Source organism: Magnolia sinica, chromosome 6, assembly GCF_029962835.1.
Source record: "Magnolia sinica isolate HGM2019 chromosome 6, MsV1, whole genome shotgun sequence".
Lineage (NCBI taxonomy): Eukaryota > Viridiplantae > Streptophyta > Magnoliopsida > Magnoliales > Magnoliaceae > Magnolia > Magnolia sinica.
This window is the reverse complement of record NC_080578.1, coordinates 68,412,926-68,433,873: the sequence shown is the minus strand read 5'-3', so window position 1 is coordinate 68,433,873 and position 20,948 is coordinate 68,412,926. Positions and strand designations below refer to the sequence as shown.

Below are 20,948 nucleotides of genomic sequence, written 5' to 3'. Positions count from 1 at the left end.
CTTAAACATGGATGATCTCACACTTGTGGCACATTTGGCATATGTAATGCATGTACATGGAATGTTGTGTTGTTTCATGCAACGAACTATGATAAGCTTTTCTTATCTTTATTATACCTTTTTGCAAAGACATGCTATCTTTTCTAACAAACAAATTTTGGGGATAGGTTATCTGAATTTTCCTCAATTCCTGTGCATTAATGGGTTTGGCAAACTATGGACAAACTATCTACCCCAGACAGCTTGTGCCAGCCATAATTTATCTTGCATCTAGACAGCCCCTTAGTTTAATCTAGCCCTTAACTTCTCTTCAAAACAGCCCTTTCCAAAAAGAGAAAAAAAATCTCTTCAAAACAGAAGTCATTGTAATAATTTGTTCTTACGTTTTATATCAGCATGTTCGTCCAATCAACGATGATGGCCGTTCGATAACAAGGGACCTTGATGGGTTTCCAGTTACTTGCAGGTAATTGAAGATTATATATATATATAGAGAGAGAGAGAGAGAGAGAGAGAGAGAGAGAGAGAGAGAGAGAGCATGGGTTCTTAGAATTGTGACACATGGTTATTAGTTTAGTCTTACCTGGACACATTTAACTTATGCAGTGGAAATGTCCATGATAGCATGGTGGTTTTGAAGCAAGAGTCGAGTTATGCAATTGCCAACGATCACACCTTCTCTCAAGTAATGATGCAAAATGGCAGTCTCTTTCACTGTTACTGACTCAATTTTACATTCTTTCCCTCTGAAGGGAAATCATATTCCCTCTTTTCTATTCATGAACTTTGCATCTGTTTCAGCTGAACTTTCAAATAGAGCAAGGAATTCCTCTTTTATCGAAGTGGCTGATTTTCAACCGATTCAAGTTTGTTGTATCAAAGGGAGTTAAATTGGGACCGGCATTTCTCTTGACAAGGTGATAAATGTTTCTGGATTTTCATTCGCTCCCTTTCTTACACCTATGCGGTCACATGCAACCCTTAACTTTCATCTGACAGCCTGACAGGTGGTTCCATTGTAGGGGACATGGCTCCATATCAAGCATTTGCAATTGGAGGACTTAATAGCATTCGAGGGTATGGTGAGGGTGCAGTTGGCTCTGGGAGATCATGCCTAATTGTTAACAGTGAAATAAAAGTTCCTATGGTATGGAATATCCACATTGTTTACATTTGCGGAACTCAAAATTTGAGAATGAATGCCTTGGGTCTTTTGCTAGAGGTCTAGTTTTGCACCATCCTTCATTTGCTTTTATATGTTTTCACCATGTTTTCCCCCCTGAATGTTAGGTGAAATAAACTGGAACTAATGAAGCATGGAAAGCTTACATATATCTTCAAAGTGAGGTCAAGACCTGTAATCTAATACTCATTTTTTGTATATGCTTCAGTATAAAATCTGCAGTTAGCTACGTTTAAAAGAAAATCCTCAATTATCAAATAAGATACTATGAAATTAGGAGACTAACTATTATTGAAAGTTTGAGTTGTGTGAGTGGAGTGTTTTCAGGCAGATTATAGCAATGATGCAGATCCTTCGAAGAATTGGATTACTGAAATAGATATTTGGGGTGGGGTGGGTGTGGTGCATCTCATTTTTCCTATCTGCTTTCAACTGGTTGGTGGAACTTAACTTTGATGAGTCATTTTTGTAATATGGGGAAGGTATGCCTGGGTCACCTGGAAGTCTTTTGCTGGACCAGCTAAGCTCCAAGGGAGTGCTTGATTTTTTAGTTTATGTTCTTCTTTCACTAGGATTTTTTTGGAGGGAGATTCTTTTTTTTTTTTTTTTTGGTTTCTTTGGTTTCCAGTCTTCGCTCCAAGCTATGAGACTTCATTCTTGAAGAGATTGTTGACATATCTCTAGGTTGTGTAGGAAGCTTTGTTTGTAGGATCCTTCTATCTAGGCGCTGCTTCCGCTTTAGATCCCCACTTCTGACTCTCGCTCTCGCTCCTACTTCCTATCTATTTACACCTATTTACATTTTGAAGGGGATACTTCCCCACTCCCGCACCCGAATTTGTTGCTGCTTCGCTTCATGCTTTGTGCAACTACAAGCGCAAGTATCATAACCATGTCAACCATTACCAAATAGATACCTATAATTGCCTCCGCGGACCCAAAATCTTTACTCAAAAGACTCCTAGTAAGTATGAAAACCATGTCAACCATACCAAAATAGATACCTCTTAACTGTTTCCGTGAACCCAAAATCCTTAGTCAAAAGATTCCTTCTTGCCTCTGAAAAGAACCTGGGTCAAATTTTTTTTTCAATGCTACTGGGGCCTTTGTTGTAACCATTCTGAAGAGTTGAGAGTAGGTCCTCGCATCTTTCTTTTGCTTCTCTTGATGCTTTCACTCCATGAAATCAGGTGTTTCCTACTTCATGCATTACCTTAGGCACTGTTTGGTAAACTGGAAAATAAGGTCTGAAAATTAATTTAAGTGCTGAAAATCCTGTTTGGTAATTTGTCTGAAAAAAGTCCTGATATCTGAAAATGAGCATTTTTTCACAAAAACTTGTTTGGTAAACACAAACCATAAATGTCTGAAAATTGGTAATTTGTCTTATTTGCCCCTATTGCCTCAATTTCTTATCTTTTGTAGAGTATGAAATGAAACTTGTTGTTGCCATGCCTTTAAATTTACTATACTCTTCTTGATAGAATAATCATAGCCTTTGAATTGGTGGACCATGACGTGGCACACTAGCACGATATTGGGCCATTCATCTCTAGGATCCCACCCATTACATGCTTTTGGCTCAATGACCTTCAATAAAAAAACATGTTTTGGCATGAAAAAAAAATTATGGTCTCATCGAATAAGTGGGCCATACATATACAAATTTTTTTTTCTGATAGGTGTGCCACGCCACCAAATTTTTATCATCCATCATTCAACAAATAAAAATACCTTGAATTTTAACAAAATGCTTTGGCTAGAAAAAATATTCTTGCCCAATACAATAAAAGTTTAATATTTTCTTCTGTGCATTCTTGCAATAGAATATCACTCAATTTACAAGTTTTAATCCTCACTATTTTAAGAAGTTAAATGGTGAATTGTGGGTAAGGAGAGATTGAAGGTCAATTAGAGGCACGGGCGAGACGTGTCGAATATTTCATGAATGGCTCAAATATCTGGTTGGTGTGCCATACCAATCAGACTGCCTAGATATTGAGCTGATTTTGATAGGTGATCCTTTGATCTCGCCATGCAATAATCCTAGATGTTTATGGCCTACATCTCCTTGATTGGACTGCCATTTGATTATTTCGAACCATCAGATGTGTTCAGTGGGTATTCAATGATCTAAAAAACGATTTTCAGCCCAATTTGACTTGAATTGAATTAGATCTATAAAAAAAAAAGATTGAATGGCCATGATTTCATTTGGCCATATCTAGTTAGGCATGGTCCAAACCAACCAAATCATCTTGAAGAACACATTGAGAAACCCACCTAGACCAAATTTTGTCAAAATTTGATCAGCAGATGAGGAGATGTGGCCCATTGAAGGAATAAGCCATCTTGAAGATCCATTTATGTCGCGGTCCATGCCTTGATCTAGATGAGAAACCTCTTGATTTCATGGAGCTCGAAGCATTGGACGTTATGGAAGGCTCATATCTCCCAAAGGAGAAAAAAAAAACGCCAAAAATGGGCCACAAACAGGTGACCTCAGATTTTGAATTTTTTAAATTTCTTGTCAGCGTGTGTGACAACACACAATTTTGTACATCCAAGATCTCGACGCTGATGCAGGATAATTAACCACTTGCTCTAAAAGCTCGAACTGTTAGAGCACGGTGAATTAATCCCTTTATCTCATAGCCTAGGCCCCAAGTCCATGGGTTAGGTCCTCGGCCAAACCCTCCTCGTGAGCCCCAAATCCATGGGTTCCACCTAACAAGAGCCACCCACCTCACACAGGCCCCAAATCCATGGGTTCTGCAGGCTACCCACCCTGAGTGTGCCCCTGCATCCCACAGGCCACCCCACTCAAGCCCGGTGTGAAAATGCCCCCGCATTAATCACCCCCGATGAGGAGTCTCGAACATGAGACCTCCTGCTCTGATACCAATTTAATGCAGGATAATTAACCACTTGCTCTAAAAGCTCGAACTGTTAGAGCATGGCGAATTGATCCCTTTATCTCATAAGCCCAGGCCCCAAGTCCATTTGTTAGGTCCTCGGCCGAACCCTCCTCGTGAGCCCCAAATATATGGGTTCCACCTCCTCGTGGGCCCCAAATCCATGGGTTCTGCCTAACACGAGCCACCCGCCTCACACGGGTCCCAAATCCATGGGTTCTGCGGGCCACCCACCCCGAGTGTGCCCCTGTATCCCACAGGCCACCCCACTCAAGCTTGTTGTGAAAATGCCCCTGCATTAAACGCTCATATCTCTGTTCATAACGTGCAACTTCTTGTGTTGAAGTTTTTTAATTTTTTTCGAAAGATAACTTATTGTTTTGAAGCAATAAACAAGTATTGCAAGACGTGTAGTACACATCTCAAAAGGAGATTAGAAACACCTCAGAAACTGGCCATAAAGGCAAATTATCATTATTGCACGTGGCCTGATGTGCAGTGACACAAACTTTGACGTACAAGATCTCAATGCTCCAATCTCTGTTCGAGACTTGCGACTGCCTGTTTTGAAGATATCAAGGATGTGCGGTTCGCTTTGCAAAATGGGTCTAGAAACACCTCAAAATCTGAGCAACAATGTTAAATTGTTATTACCACACATGGGGCCCAGATGTGCAGTGACACACCAACTTTGATGTATAAGATCTCAACGTTCCGATCTCCGTTCGGGATGCGTGACCACTTGTTTCAAAGCTATCAATGATTAATATAAGATGTGCGGTCCACTTCACAAAAGGAGTCCAGAAACACCGCAAAAATTGGGCCACAACGTCAAATCGTTATTACCGCACCTGTGGCTTGGTGTACAACAACATACCAATTCAACGTCGAAGATCTCAACGCTCTGATCTCCGTTCTGGGCAAGCGACCACTCGTTTCGAAGCACTTGATGAGTACTTCAAGATTAACGTTTTACATTTGTGATCAAACCTCATAAGGTAGCTAAAAAAGTGTTGCCATGTTTTGAGAAGAGGAAGGGCATTGTTATCATTTTAAATTATTGATAGGGAGTAAAATCACTTATCACATTTCGAGTTAAGTTGCAAGCGGTGTTTTAAATATCAGCGATATTAGCCGATATATCCCAAAATATATCTTGTATCCCACCTGTGCGATACGAAATGCACAAGTAGTGGGATATATCCCACATGTTCGATCCAGTAAGCATTTTCGAATTTCAATCCTTTTTTTTTTTCCCTGTAAATCGTGTTAAATCAGTGTCAAATTGTTACAAATCCATGATTTTTCACGTGACTTTTCATGCAATGTTTTGCATGAAAAATCATGGATTGGGCGCGTTGATTTCGAGATTTGGAGGAGATGGGCTGAGTTGTGGAAATTGAAAAAAAAAATAAATTCCCAATTTCTTGCAAATCGGTTGCAATCTTTGTGTCCAAACATAAAATCAAACATATATGTAACCTGATCTAGTGATTCTTCTTTTGCTTTTGAATGTATTGCTTGTGTTTCCACACGTCTTCTTACATTTATAAATTATATGAATAGACTGTGAATATACTTGCATCAATTCAGTTAGACAGTTCATGGATTAGGACCCCATACAAAGAAAAACTAATGTGCATTTTTTTTTTGTTTGTAATATTTTGATTTATAAGTGTCTATTGATGTCTTTTTTAACAATCATTGAAGTTTCATTGAAAAAAATTGACCAATTTCCCAATGTTTCCCCATGTTTCCAACAACAACAATACATTACGTGATACAACCGATATATCCCATGTGATAACTGATATGTATCCGTATCCCAAGGGTGTGATACGTAACACAATACCGATATTTCGAACATTGGTTGTAAGTCAAGAGAGGGGAGTTGAAAAAAAAACCCCCTTTTTCAATGGAAATCAAAATTAATAATTTAATTATGTAGATTTACCAAATGCCTTGAATAAAGGAAAATCACTGAAAATAAGTTTGATCAAACATGCCCTTAAGTAAAACTTTATAATGAATTTATTGCAAAACTCCAACAACATTCATTATCATTATCCAAGCCTTATTGCCACTAATTGGGGTCAGCTACATGAATTCAGTTCCACCATTCCACTCTATCAAGGGCCATAAGTTTAGGCCATAGGTCATCAAGTCTCTTTTCTTATTATCTCTACCCATGTCCTTTCAAGCCTTCCCCTTGACCTCTTAGAGCCTTCAACTTGCACCAACTTACTTCTAACCAGCATAGTTCTTGACTTCTTGTTCTCCATTGCACATGACCAAACCATCAGAGTCTACTTTATTGGGGCTACTCTGTTTCCCCGAATGCATTCATTTTTTTAAAAATTGTATTAGTTTGTGTGCTTATGATTTTTGATTCATCTTTTGGGAGGTTTGTAAACAACACACATATGTAAATCCCAATGACTTTACACACGCCGCATGTGCCTAGCTAGCTTGATGTGGAACAGGTGAGCTGTCCATCAGGTTGGCACCACCACGTAGATGACATCTCCTAAGAATCAGGCTGGTCTAGTTATCACGTGGGCTATAATGTACAAAGCAGATGAACTGCTGGATAAAACTTTGCCCAAGTTCTTTTAGCCACCTATTTGCTTCTTCATGCATTGTGCTCCACCACAAGGGCCGGATGTTGGGGTAGGGCACATACAAAGTGGGACTCACCTGATCGTCAACTGGATCTCACATAGGTGTGCCATGTTGGCACATGTGATGGTGCATATAGGCCTAGAGGCTGGAACCTACTCTTGCATGGAATTAGCAAATCTATCTTTTGATATATCAATAACTAGATCAAGTGATTTTCTCATCTTTGAGTTGCCATCATTTTGTAAGAAAATCTTTATATTTGATTGAGCGACGCCCCACTTGTCGCCTTGATCAAGGTATTCAAAATCGGTTAAATAATGGCCGTAACGGCTGTTACGTAACGGTAACGGTCAAAACTGTTACGCGTTACGGGGTCGAAATGGCCGTTATAGAAAAACGGGCTGTAATGGTCCCGTAACGGACCGTAACGGTCTAGTAATAGTTTTTTTTTTTTTTTTTTTAAAGGTCCATAACGGCTGATACGGGGGCTGTAACGGCCGTTACAAGGGCCGTAACGGCTATTACGACTCGTATCATAACGGTAATGGTGGTGGCTGTTACGCCGTTACCGTTTTGGAATACCTTGGCCTTGATACAAGTAACCAAGTGATCTCATTCTACAAATCACTTTCATTTTGATAGATCTTTTTTCCTGACCAATTAAAACCCACACGCCTAAAAAGCAATTTGTTTTAGTGAGTTCAGTATTATAAGTAGCAACCTTTGATGACTCTAAACCTTTAATTTGACAAGGTTTGTCATTCATGCATCGTAGTGGCTTCTTTGTTTCTGTTGATACTGATTCCTGTACTTATAACCATGCATGTGATGATTTGCGCTCCTAAGTGTTTCTTAGGAGTTGTTTGGATGCATAAAGCTTGAATTGCATTTGGATGTGGAATTCACTTAAGATAAGCTTGTCCACTTTGACAAGGTTGTCCGAAAAATTGAATATTGTGCTTTACTGCTTTCTGAGAGGATGGAGGCGGGCATTAATGCAGGGGCATTTTCACATTGGGCTCGAGTGGGGTGGCCTGTGGGATGCAAGGGCACACTCAGGGTGAGCGGCTTGTGTGAGATGGGTGGCTCATGTGAGGCAAGACCCATGTGAGATGGGCTCATGTGAAGTGGGGCCCACGAGGGGGTTCGGCCGAGGACTTGACCCATGGGATGTGGGGCCTGGGCTATGAGATAAAGGGATTAATTCGCCACGCTCTATCAGTTCGAGCTTTTAGAGCAAGTGGTTAGTTGTCCCGCATCAAAGTGGTATCAGAGCGAGAGGTCTTGTATTCGAGACTCCTCATCAGAGGTGATTAATACAAGGACATTTTCACACCAAGCTCGAGTGGGGTCACTTGTGGGATGCAGGGGCACACTTGGGGTGGGCAGCTTGTGTGAGATGGGTGGCGATTGATGAGGACATTAGACCTTCATATAGGGTCTACCAGAGGAGGAGGGTCCCAGTTTCATTGTGGATGGATGATCCCTACATGGGGCCCACCAACGGGTCATTTTGAATACCCTACATGCATAGTACGTGCATCTAGTAGACCCTACTTTGGGAAGATGCATGTTTTTTTTTTTGTTTTTTTTTTTTGAGAAAATACAAAGAGAGAACTCTCTCCTTCCTTCATTCTTGAAGATCTCCAAGGATTAGAGTGGGTGCGAAGCCCTCCATCTTTCATTCTTCTTCTTTCTCTTCATCAACCCCCCCTCGGAAAAAGAACGCTGGAAACCTTTCATTTTTTTCGATCATCTTCTTCATTCATCCTAAACAACCCAAGAGAACCCATCCGTACAACCTCTCCCAGGGCCCTACGCACGTGCGCATGCACGAGTGAGGGTGCACACATGGCAACCCTTGTGCTATTTTTTCTTTTCTCTTTGTTTCCTCACAAAACCCCGTTCCATGAAACCCTAACCCATCCCAATCCAAAGCCTAATTTAAATTTCCTCAATTTGTAAATCCTAAGTTTCTAATTTTGAACCTAAGCCCTAATTGGGTCCCAAAACCTGAAATTTTGAATCTATTGGTATGTTGGGATATGCTAGACAATGTTGTCAAAAGCGATCACATAATCGATTATGTGATCGCATAATCGTGTAATGCCTTCCATATGGCAGATGCGATCGCTTATGTGATCAGGCATACTTGATCGCATAGGATCGCTGATGCCATTTGACAACATTGATGCTAGAATGAGATTCTTACATCTTGTAGGGCCTTTTCTTTTATGATTTTATATTGATTATGTATTATAGGATGATGATTTTTGGTTGGAACCTATATAGTTAAATCTGAAATTTTCTGATTTTGTGGTAGAATGATTGATTTTTATACTTGATTTATTTTGTGAAAATGTGAACTTTGATATCTTCTAGTCAATCACATCATAAAGCATTTATCCTGCATCAGGCATTCACCTATCCAAGACAAGTGTTCCCAAAGAAAAAAAAAGTTCTCTACTCTGCATCCCTAATTGCAACCATACTCAGTTAGATGCAACCCAACTCTACATGGACCAAATTTTAAGAGAGCATGTTCACATTTTAGAATTGACTATTACAGGGTTTGGGTCTCGTGCGGGTATGCATATTGGCAAGTGCCACAGAACGCCTCTTCCATTTATGCACCTGTGGTCCACTTCTCAGGAAAAGGTTGTCCAGGAGGTGTCATCCAAACTCAAAACAACAACAGCCATGGACAACCCTGTCCATGTGTCCGAACACAATTCATGAACATTGTCATCTTAAGTGGGTTGTCTACGCATCCAAACGTTCACGTAGGTTTTAGGATTCTCAATATTTTGCCAATTTGGTTAGATTTCTCAAATGAAATTCTGAGCACTGTTATGTTAATGAATAGCCAAAGCTGTTTTCTGTACCTGCTATTGTTGTTTGTCATTCAGCATAATGCAATCTTCTATTTTTTACTTTGCCATAAAGAACTCGTAAGTTATATTATTCTCACACTTGCAAGCTTCATTTTGTTGAAGGCAAAGGGATTGGAAGGTGCCATTTTTATGGACTGTGGAACAGATTTGGGCTCTGGTCACCATGTCCCTGGTCAGTTTCATTACCATAGCAGCAGTTGTTTTGCTAATTATTTTTTGGGGAATATATATGCACACACAATAAGCCTGTGCGAATCAGTGGGCATAATAGTGGATTATGCCTCTGCGAATCAGTGGGCATAATAGTGGATTATTGTTTTGTAAATTGTAAGTAATGTATATCTGAATGCTCTGAGACTTTCATAACCCCTGTTGATGTATGACAGTATTAGTGTCTCCAGCTTTTCTCATTGGCATCCTCTGGATGGATTCATCCCTGAGAACTCTTCGGACTGGTCAATCATGATCCTTTGATTATTAGCCTGCAAACTGCAAATAGTCACTTAAGAGAAAAATGCAACAACGATCTAAATTTGGTTGAAAATGAGGCAGAAGATAATATGGCTTTAAGTTCTTGGAGATTGCTTGGGCATGATCTATCCATCCACAGTTGGTCCATCAGGTCAGTGATCTGGAACATATTTTTTGAACTTGAAAACTCGACTCAGCTCGAAAGTCAGTTGTGTTGAATATCTCAGTTGTTTTTGGCAGTCTTGAACACTAAAGAGTCAGGAATGTTTAATATTTAAAATTTACAAAATATTGTAGTCTTGGTGAGTTGAGTTTAGTTTTGTCCAAATTGTTTTTTTTTTCAACTTTTCCAATTTTTTGTGAATCGAGTAGGATGGAGTTAAGCAAGTTTTGAATGAGTTGTGAGCAAATCAAGTTTCATTTTTTATTTTTATTTCCCAGGTTCTTACGAATCCAATTGAGTCTAGCCTGAGTTTGTTCAACTTTCAAACATCAGTGTATATCCCCATAACATTTGGAGACCTGTAGGACTCTGGGAGTAAATTGGCAACTTCCCTGTTTGTGCATGATGGAGGATTAATCCTCATATAGATGCATAGGGAATCTCCAACCCACTATTATAGCGACATCCATTATTCTACTTTTGGTAATATCATACGTTGTGCTTCTTACCAGTAGAAAGAATGGGTGGACCGGTTAAACAACACGTGGAGATGGTGATTCATCGTCATCATCATCTTCTAAGCCTCATCCCAATTAATTGGGGTTGGCTACATGAATCCTGTTCAGCCATGCCACTCTATCAAGGGCCATACCTTCAGTTAGACTATAGGTCATCAAGTCTTTTCTTACTAGCTCCATTCATGCCCTTTTGCACCATCCTTGCCTTTTAGAGCCTTCAACTTGTGCACCAAATCACTCCTAACTGGCGTAGTTTTTGCTCTATGTTGCACATGACCAAATCATCTTCGTCTACTTTTCCTCCTATCATTACACCTATTGGGGCTATTCCTAACTTCCCTCGAATGCATTCGCTTCTACGTCTATCCTTCTCATCTTTTTTTTTTTTTTTTTTGGGAGATAACAAAATTTTATTAAGAAGCTTGCAAGAAGCGAGAAAAGAATACAGCCCCAAGAACACAAAAAAGCAAGTCAAAGAGGGAGGGCAGCTGAAGTTCAACATCCTCATTTCAGCTACATTCATCCTATGAATGTGTTGTTCTTTATCTGCTTAACGTTCTATCCCATAAAGCATGGCTGGTCTTATAGCTATCCTTTAAAATTTCCCCTTCAATTTTGAGTGGTACACAATGATCACATAAAATTCTAGAGGAATATCTCCATTTCTTCCACCGGCTTGAATTCTATGGGCAACATCCTTTTCAATCTCTCAACTCTCATGAATTATCAACCTCGGATATCGTAAGTGGTCATTGTGGGAAACATCTTGGTTAGCAATCTGACCTAATTCTAGAGGAACACCATGAGATCTCTTTTTGCAAATGTCTTATTAACTTGTCCATAACCAATGCAAAAAAAGATGGGCTCAATGCCAATTCCTGGTTCAAGCCTGCATCAATTGGGAACCCACCATTATTGGTCCTCATATTTGTCACCACTCCCTCATACATATCTTTAATCACGTTAATATATCCTCTTAAAACTCTTTTCTTTCCAACACCCATCAGATTAACTCTCTAGGGACCTCTTATCATATGCTTTCTCTAAGTTAATAAAGACCATGTTGAGATCCTCCTTCCTCTACCTTCATCAATTGTCTGAGTAGGAAAATAGCTTCAATGGTAGACCTCCCTGGCTTGAGACCAAATTGATTTTCCAATATGTTCATCTCATGCTTTAGTTTTTTCTTAGTTGCTCTCATGGAGTTTCATAGTATGGCTTATAAGTTTAATCCCCCGATTGTTAGTGAAGCTCTATATAATCATCTAAGCTTTATCCCAACTAATTTGGGTTGGCTATATGAATTCTTTTCTGCCATTCCACTCTTATCAAGGGCCATAACTTCAATTACACTATAGGTATCAAGTTTTTTCTTACTACGTACACCCACGTTTGTTTGGGCCTTCCCCTTACCCTTTTAGAGCCTTTAACTTGTACCAACTCACTCCTAACCAGCACAGATCTTGGTCTCCATTGCACATGACCAAACCATCTTAAGTCTACTTTCCGTCATTTTGTTACCTATTGGTACCAATGTTCAAAATATCGGTATTGCACGATGTATCGTACTTGAGGGATACAAATACGTATCGGTTATCGTATAAGATATATCGTTTGTATCGGATAATTTATCGCACTTTTTGGGAATCATGGGAAATCATTTAGAAAATGGTTGAGTTTTTCAATGAAACCTTAAGAATTGTTAAAAAATACCTTAACATACACTTTTAAATCATAACATCTCAAAAAAGAAGTGCACATGATAGGTTTCCTTTGTATAGGATCCTAAGCTATGCGTTGTCTGACTGAACTAATAGAACTAAATTTGTGGGCAGCTATAACTTTTACATATAGTTAGTGGATATTTAATTAGTTGAAAAAAAATTCTAACCTCTGATTAGTGGGCACTTGTTAAAATAAGGCCATTAGACACAATTACTATTATGTGGGTCCCACCTCGATGTATGTGTTTGTATATCTATGCCCTCGATCCTTCTTTCCAACTCATTGTGGGGCATGGGCCAAAAAATGAAGCAGATCAAATTCTCAGGTAGACCACACCACAAGAAACAGTGGGGCAATATGGACGTCTAATCCTCACTATTTCATGTCGTGCGGCCCACTTGAGCTTTGGATTTGCTTGATTTTGTGGCACATGCCCTAATATACTCTGGAAAAATGGATGGATGGACTAGATTTCTTATATACATCAGCGGGCCCCACCACAAGCCCCATAGGACCGTTCATCTCTAGCTAGGTCCTGGTGGGACGCGGATTGCCTACTGACGCTGTCAGTAGCCAGTATCCACTACTTTATCCATCCATTTTCCTTCTCTGTGGGCCCCACTATAATGTATGTTTTTTTTTATCTACTTTATCCATCCATTTTCCCAAATAATTTTAGACCATAATGCGAAAAACGAGGCAGATTAAAATCTCACGTGGACCACACCATAGGAAATAGTGGAAATTGAACGCCCACCATAAAAACTTCTTAGGGCCACAACTGTTGAATGACAGGTCTTTAGATGAAGCTGAGATTTGTGTTTTCATTTCATCAAGGTCTTTATGACCTAATCAACAGGTTGGATGGCAAATAAAAATTACAATGGGCCCTAGGAAGTTTTTAATGGCGGTCGTTCAATCACAACTTATTTCTTGTTGTGTGGTCCACTTGAGATTTGGATTTTCCTCATTTTTATGATCATGCTCTAAAATAATATAGAAAAATAGATAAATGGCATGGATATAACACATACATCATGGTGGGGCCCACAGAGTAGTGTTAGTAGCCACCTCACTATTAGGCATGGGCAACATCAGTAGGTAATCTATGTACATCCCAATCCACATGCGACACGAAACAACTATGTGGGTGGGACCCTGACTGTGGGCCCCACCATGATGTATGCGTTGTATCCAAACCATTCATCAATTTGGAGAGATCATTTTAGGGCAAGAGCCAAAGAATTATGCTGATCCAAAGCTCAAGTGGACCCCACCATAGAAAACAGTGGGGATAGTGACGCCCACTGTTGAAACCTTCCTAGGGCCCACCATGATGTTTATTTGAGATCCAACCTGTTCATAAGGTCACACAGACCTGGATGAAGGGAAAAACAAATATCAGCTTGACTGAAAACTTTTGTGGCCCCTAAGAATTTTTCAAAGGTAGACATTCAATTCACACTATTTCATGTGGTGTGGTCCACTAGATTTTTATATATGCTTCTTTTTTTAGCTCAAGCCATAAAATTATCTGATAAAATGGATGAATGGAGTGGATAAAATATATAAATCATGTTGGGCCTCACAACTTAGTATGAGTTACTCAACACGTAATCCCCTTCCTACAGAGTTGGGGGCGCGGCTTTGGTGAATCCAGTGGGATCCCTGGCCGTGGGGCCCACTGTGATTTATTTTGCTCATTTCCACGCCATCCATCTGTTTTTTAAAAACTCATTTTAGAGCATGGTCCCAAAACTAAAGCAGATCCCAAATCCCAGGTGGACCATAATACAAGAAACAATGGTAGTCGACCATTAAAAACTTTTCATGGGCCATCCAACTTGTTGGTAAGGTCACAAAGACTTGGATGAAGAGACTACACAAATATCAACTTGATTAAAAGCTTGGATGACATTCCGGTGGATCCCACGAAGTTTTAATGGTGGAGATGCAATCCTTAATGTTAATTGTGCTTTGGTCCATCAAAGATTTGGATATGCTTTATTTTTTGGGATCATGCCCTAAAATGTGCTTTCAAAATGGAGGATGTTGTGGATGTAAGACACATACATTGCAGATGGCCCCATAGTTAGGGATCCATCGAGTGGATCCACCAAAACCACGCTCGGAGTGAGTTGGGGTACTCCCCAATTTGCGTTGCACATGGAACCAATGATGTGGGTGTTACCCTGGCTGTGGGCCCCACCATGATGTATGTGTTGTATCCACATCGACCATCCATTTGGAGAGATCATTTTAGGGCATAAACCAAATAACGAGGCTGATCCAAAGCTTAAGTGGACCCCACTACAGAAAATAGTGGGGACAATGATGCCCACCGTTGAAATTTGAAAACTTACGGTGGGACCCACCATAATGTTTATTTGAGATCCAACCTGCTCATAAGTTAATGGAGATATGGACCAAGTGAAAACACAAATATCAGCGTGATCGAAAACTTCTGTGGCCCTCAGGAAGTTTTTAATGATAGGCATTCAATTCCCATTGTTTTCTATGATGGGTTCCACTTGAGCTTTGGATATGCATAGTTCTTTGTCCCATGACCTAAATTGATCTCTTCAAGCAAATGGACGGAATGGATATAAAATATGGCCCATCGTAAGGGTTGTACCGTCTTAAGTGCAAACAGAGTCTCACCGAATCCAGGAGGGACTCGAATCAAAAGACGAAACCCTCATCTTCTTCTTCATTAAAGGCGCAGCCCGCGAGCCCTGCGATTTCGAATCCATTCAAAATCCCCAAAATTTCTCTCTAATTTCTTTCTTTCTTTCTTTTTCAAAATCCCTACCCAAATCCCAAAAACCTCGATGGAAGTTTCTTTCAAAGCGATTCTCTTTGGATGGGGAAAAAAGGTTTTAGGCTTATCTAGCGTCATCGACGATTGGCCCACCAAATCCAGTCGAAGGCCACCCATATATATATATATATATATATATATTCCGAATTTGTGGAATGGTAGGTGGCTACAGGAAGATATTGATGGATATCGACGATATCATGTATACAATCAAGGGAAAAATCACTATAAATGGCAATATATAATCGATATCGGCGATATCGCATGATATTTTACGATATTTGTGCAATATATCACATGATACACATGATTCCGTGATTTTTTGTATTTCTAAGGGGGCGTTTGGTGTAGGGTATTAGATGGGATTAGGTGGGATAGAATTGCATTAGGTCTCGTGCAATTCCATCCAACGTTTGGAGATGATGGGAAAGGTTGGGATTAGGTGGGATGGAATTGCATTTAGTCCCATGGAATTGTATCTAGTTCCATGCAGTATCTCCGTGGATTTTGAAATCCACTACACATGTGGGCCCCACATTTATGCATGTGTTTATCCATGCCGTCTATCCATATACACCGTTTTCACGTGACATTCTAGTTATATATGTGTACAAGTGAATGACATTCGTTGTGAATATGGTCCGTTGATTACAATTACATGGCCCACCAAACATGATTTTGCTTAATCCAGTGTTTTCCTATAGCAAAAAATGTATCCCAAACATGGGATTGGATGGCTACAATACCATGGGATTTCTAGACATGCAATCATTGTGCAATAATGATGTTAATCCCATCTAATACATTTCAATGCCATTCAATTCCACGGACCAAACACGCCCTAAGGGATTTCATAGGGGTTTCGTATCGCTGGCCATCGATAACGATAATATCGGCCGATAGTATCGATATTATGAACACTGATTGGTACTACTACATTCCCTCAAATGCATTCATTTCTAATTCTCTCCTTGTCTTGCCACTCATCCATCTCAACATCCTCATTTAGATATGCTCATGCTATGGACATGTTTTTCCTTAACTGCCCAATATTCTGTCCCATAAAGCATGGCTAGTCTTCTAGTTATCTTATAAAATTTCCATTTCAGTTTGAGTGGTACACGATGATCACACGACTCTAGTGGCACGTCTCCATTTCTTCCACCCTGCTTCAATTCTATGGGCAACATCCTTCTCACTCTCTTGACTCTTCGCCCTCATGAATTATGGACATAAGATATTGGAAGTGGGCATTTTGGGAAACAACTTTATTTATTTATTTAAAAGAGGTAACATGAAATTTGTTTTTAAAAAAACTGTCAAAAGGCGGGGGAAAAATGCAGCCTGAAAACTTCACAAAAAAGGAGGAAAGGTCAACACAGACTTTGTTGCTTTAACATAGGCAACCCATTCCACCACTGCACATTTAACTTTACAAATAACCCCTTCCACGGAGGAATCCTTGTTCTGAAAACATTGACCATTCTGCTCCTTCCAGGTAAGCCAAAGGATTCCCATTGCAATAAGCCTCCAAACTTCTTTGTGAGACTTACCCATATTGCTTCCATTGTATCCGTAGATGGCTATTGATATTTCATGTCTTTTGTAAAAGACTTCTCTGGCTGTACTTGGTTATATCTTATGAATACCCGTGATGAAGTACCACATATTATTAAAAAAATTCAATAAGCATTTTTTTTTTAACACACGCACACACACCCCACACTCACGCTAGTGGAATTTCACCATCCTATGGATACTCGAACCCTTGACCGGGTGTTGAAACTTCTTAGAGTCTACCACCCGAGCAACAGTAAGGATCCAAAAAAAAAATTCAATAAGCTCGTGAATACTTTGAAGGCACATTACTTGAGCCCAAGCCTGACCCGAAGACAAGTATTTGTAATAAAATTCTATCACTCTCTTAACATCTACAACTTTATCCTTCAAATCTTTATCTACCCACAATCCCTACCCCATTTATATTATTGTCCTTTCCTATGACATAGTTTATATAAATAAATTCTGTAGTTTTAGTCAGTGTTCGAAGTATCAGTATTGCTACTAGTTTTGCTGGCCAGGGATATGTAAACAACATCGTTATCGCCGATAATATCTCTGATAACTGGAAATGCGGGGAAACATAGGAAAAACGGTGTAATTTTCAGTGAAACTTTAGGAGATGTTGAAATGTACATATTTGCATATTTAGAAAAAATAAAAATAAAAATTGTAAAGAGAATGCATACATAACAAGTTTCCATTTAATGGGGCCTTAAAAACATGTGTTGTTGCAAGAAATCAGTCCAACTATCCCATCCGGCTTACCCTCCGACCTATTTGACCATCCAAACATCTATCGATATTGCAAAATACCAACAACACATGATATTTTACCAAGAAATCGTCAACAAATGTAAAGGAAATGAAAAATTGTGGTCTTAATATCTCACATGTTTCGATATCGATAATATCAAGATATTATCAATGTTATCAATGACAAATTAAACACCAAAAACAACCATGTGCCCATGAAAAAAAATTGAATTTTTTTTTTTTTCTAATAAACAAAATTTTAATGATATCAATATGTTGGCGATATTATTGCATTTATGATACAAGCATTACCTAGAATTTACATAGTCGAAAATATTTGTGATATTGATGCATTGGCAATACAAGCGACACCTAGAATTTACATAGTTGAAAATATTGACGATTACATTAGCAATATTGATACATTGGCGATACTTAGCAATACATTGCTAATACCTGAAATTTCTGATACTACCAGCATTATCGGTATCGCTACCAATGTTATCGGTATTGCTGAGCTAGGGATAAAGATAGTATCGGAGATATTTTGATAATATCGGAGATAATTCGAACACTAGTTTTAGTCCTTTACCACTTGGTTTCTTGAACATGATATGTTTTTCTTTTTTTGAATACGATATGTTAACTGTACTCTGTTCTATCGTATCTACGAAGTCCACACTCTTCCCTCTCAGTCTTCCTATATTTCATGTGGCCAGACGAATCCTTTTCTCTTAGACTGGTTTCTTTACATCTGCGCTTCCAAAATGGCGTGGGAAACCTTGCTTACTTCTCACCACAATCGAGCATTGTTGCTTCCGGGGGACACCCTAGCCAACCCTTGCGCATTTCTCACTGTACCTGAGTTCCGATGCAGCATGTCGCTTGCAGGGAATGCCCTAGTATGAGTTTGGGATGTTGTATTCTTTGGATTTCATGATGGAAGGAGGTTATGGCATGCGTATAACACCAGATGCCAACCTAACGCAACCCTCCTTTATCCAGGTTGGGAACCAGCAATGAGAGCCCAAAACTCCCAAAAGAATAATGTAATAGACTATTACATAGGTCGATTACAACCAAGCACTATCTAACAATCTATTACATAGGTTGATTACAATCAAAGAGTTTATCATATATTATTTATTTATCATTTTTTATGTCCTGATGGGAATTTTTTCTTTTCTTTTTTGAAATTTCAGGCAATCCTGCTCTCAGGAAAGGCAAACCTGGGTCTGGACTTGGTTTTGGGTATGGTCTTCGATTCAACTCAAGTTTAGGTCAGTTCCGGATTGACTATGCAATGAATGCGTTCCAACAGAAAACTGTTTACTTTGGCATTGGCAATGTCACCTCATGAAAGTTTTGAAAGGCCTACAACTAATCCATTTCATATTAACAAAATTCAAAATTCAATGCGAAATGTTGCATGCAATGAAATTTAGCATGCATTGTTTTCAATGATAACCATGATTCAATCTTCAAAAAAGAAAAAAGAAAAAAGAAGAAGAAAGAAAAAAGAAGAAGATCACCAATGATTAATAAAACCAAAATCTCTAGGAGGTGTTGGCAGCACAACAATCTGACAATTGATACAATGTTCTCTTGTGATTTGGATGTTGTTAGCACCAAAACACTGGAGTTTGCTCCAAGGAAAATGGAGAAATTATAGGATCCTCAACCAGAGTATATTCATTTTGTACAAGTGGGCCGGCTCATGGTTCACTGATCCAGATTGTCTCAGGGGACTGCCTCATGGATGCACCATCCCCTAAAAATATCTTTGAAGGTCAATCCTGACTTTCCATTTTGCAGCCTACATAGTGCAAATAGAGAGACAGCTATGAAGATGCAACAATGCATTCATATGGAAAAAGTGCAAAAGATTTGTGGCTAGGATCACCCAAATGAGTGATTTTGTGGCATGGGCCATCCATGCGAGTAGCAGGAGACAGAACAGTGGATGATTGAGCAATGGGTCTAACCTTTTTTAAGAACTTGAAATAACCTTCGACTGCTATGTCTTTTGGGTTTGCAGTAGTGCATCCATATATTTGAATGAATGCATATGCGGTTAGCATATGTGCATACATCCTTATTTTCTCAGTTGAAACAACTATAGAAATCTCCTTTTTGGAATGGGGATTGATGCAAGCACTGATTCAGGACTTTCCTTGGAAAGTAGGGGTGAAAATAAGACAGTAGGTTCACTAGAAAGTAAGGGTAGCAATGGCCCAGGTAGCCTGCCCAACAACTATTTGCTGGGCTTGGACTTAGCTAAGCTTGAGCAATTTTCTTGTCAGGCTTGGGCTCAGGTCATTTTTAGCCCAGCTCAACCCCATTTTGGACGTCATTTCCATCCTCTGGCGATCCTTGGTTTCATTCCTCTAAAATATCTATTTCTTTTGTGCATGTGTACCTGGGATCAACCTCTCACGTTGGATGTGGGCCGTTCATCATGTTGACTCATTGGATGTGGATCATTCTTCATGTGGAGCTCACCATTGATGACCCTCCATCGTGTGGGCCTGGCCTTTGAAATGGGCTGTCCATCATGTGCGGCCCACCGTAGATGTGCACCATTCATCATTAGGAGCTGACCTTTGATGTGCACTGTCCATTATTTGGGTTTCCACATCCATCATGTGGGGTCCATCAATGTTAATTGTCCTTCATGTGGGACCGCTCAATGTACATTGCCCCATGTGGAGCCCACATTTGATGTGTCCATCGTGCGGGCCTCGCCTTCTAAGTGGGCTTTCCATCATGCAAGGCCGGCCTTGAATGTTGGCCATTCATCATTAGGGGACTGTCCATTTTGTGAGATCCACCTAGATATGGGTTGTCTATCATGTGGGGCCACACTTTGACGCGGGCCATCCATCATATGGGGCGAACCTTCATGTTGGGTCACTTAATATGGGGCGTCCATCAGGTGGTGCCCACTTGATGTGAACTATCCATCTTATGGGGGCCACACTTTGACGTCGGCCATCCATCATTGGAAGTTACTTTGTCCATTATGTGTGCCCACCTTGATGTGGACCTTTCATTATGTGGAGCCCCACCTTCAACATGGGTCCACAATGTCGGCCCACCTTCAATGTCCGCCATCCATCATGTGGGTCCCACCTTTGATGTGGTTCGTACATCAGGTGGGGCCACTTGATGTGGATTGTCCATCATATGGGAATAGACCTTGATGGGGGTTATCCATCATGTGGAGCTCACCTTTGATGCATGAGGGCCCACCTTGATGTGGACAATTAATCTTGTGGGCCTAACCTTCAATATGGGTCGTTCGTAGTGTGGGCCCACCT

The 20,948-nt window shown here is 39.9% G+C and overlaps 1 protein-coding gene across 3 annotated transcripts in view; it reads left to right on the top strand.

The window, feature by feature from the left end:
• Nucleotides 1-19,089, top strand: part of LOC131248832 (outer envelope protein 39, chloroplastic) — a 34,151-nt gene extending 15,062 nt beyond the window's left edge. For 2 of the 3 annotated variants that reach the window (XM_058249312.1, XM_058249310.1), the window contains 6 exons: nucleotides 396-466; nucleotides 607-685; nucleotides 802-917; nucleotides 1,000-1,147; nucleotides 9,717-9,786; nucleotides 18,831-19,089. In XM_058249312.1, the coding sequence (XP_058105295.1) occupies nucleotides 396-466; nucleotides 607-685; nucleotides 802-917; nucleotides 1,000-1,147; nucleotides 9,717-9,786; nucleotides 18,831-18,988 (642 nt within the window). In that variant the 3' untranslated portion in view covers nucleotides 18,989-19,089. The remainder of the gene's footprint in view (nucleotides 1-395; nucleotides 467-606; nucleotides 686-801; nucleotides 918-999; nucleotides 1,148-9,716; nucleotides 9,787-18,830) is intronic. The other variant, XM_058249311.1, reaches the window with a different exon arrangement.
• The last annotated feature ends 1,859 nt before the right edge of the window (nucleotides 19,090-20,948 follow it).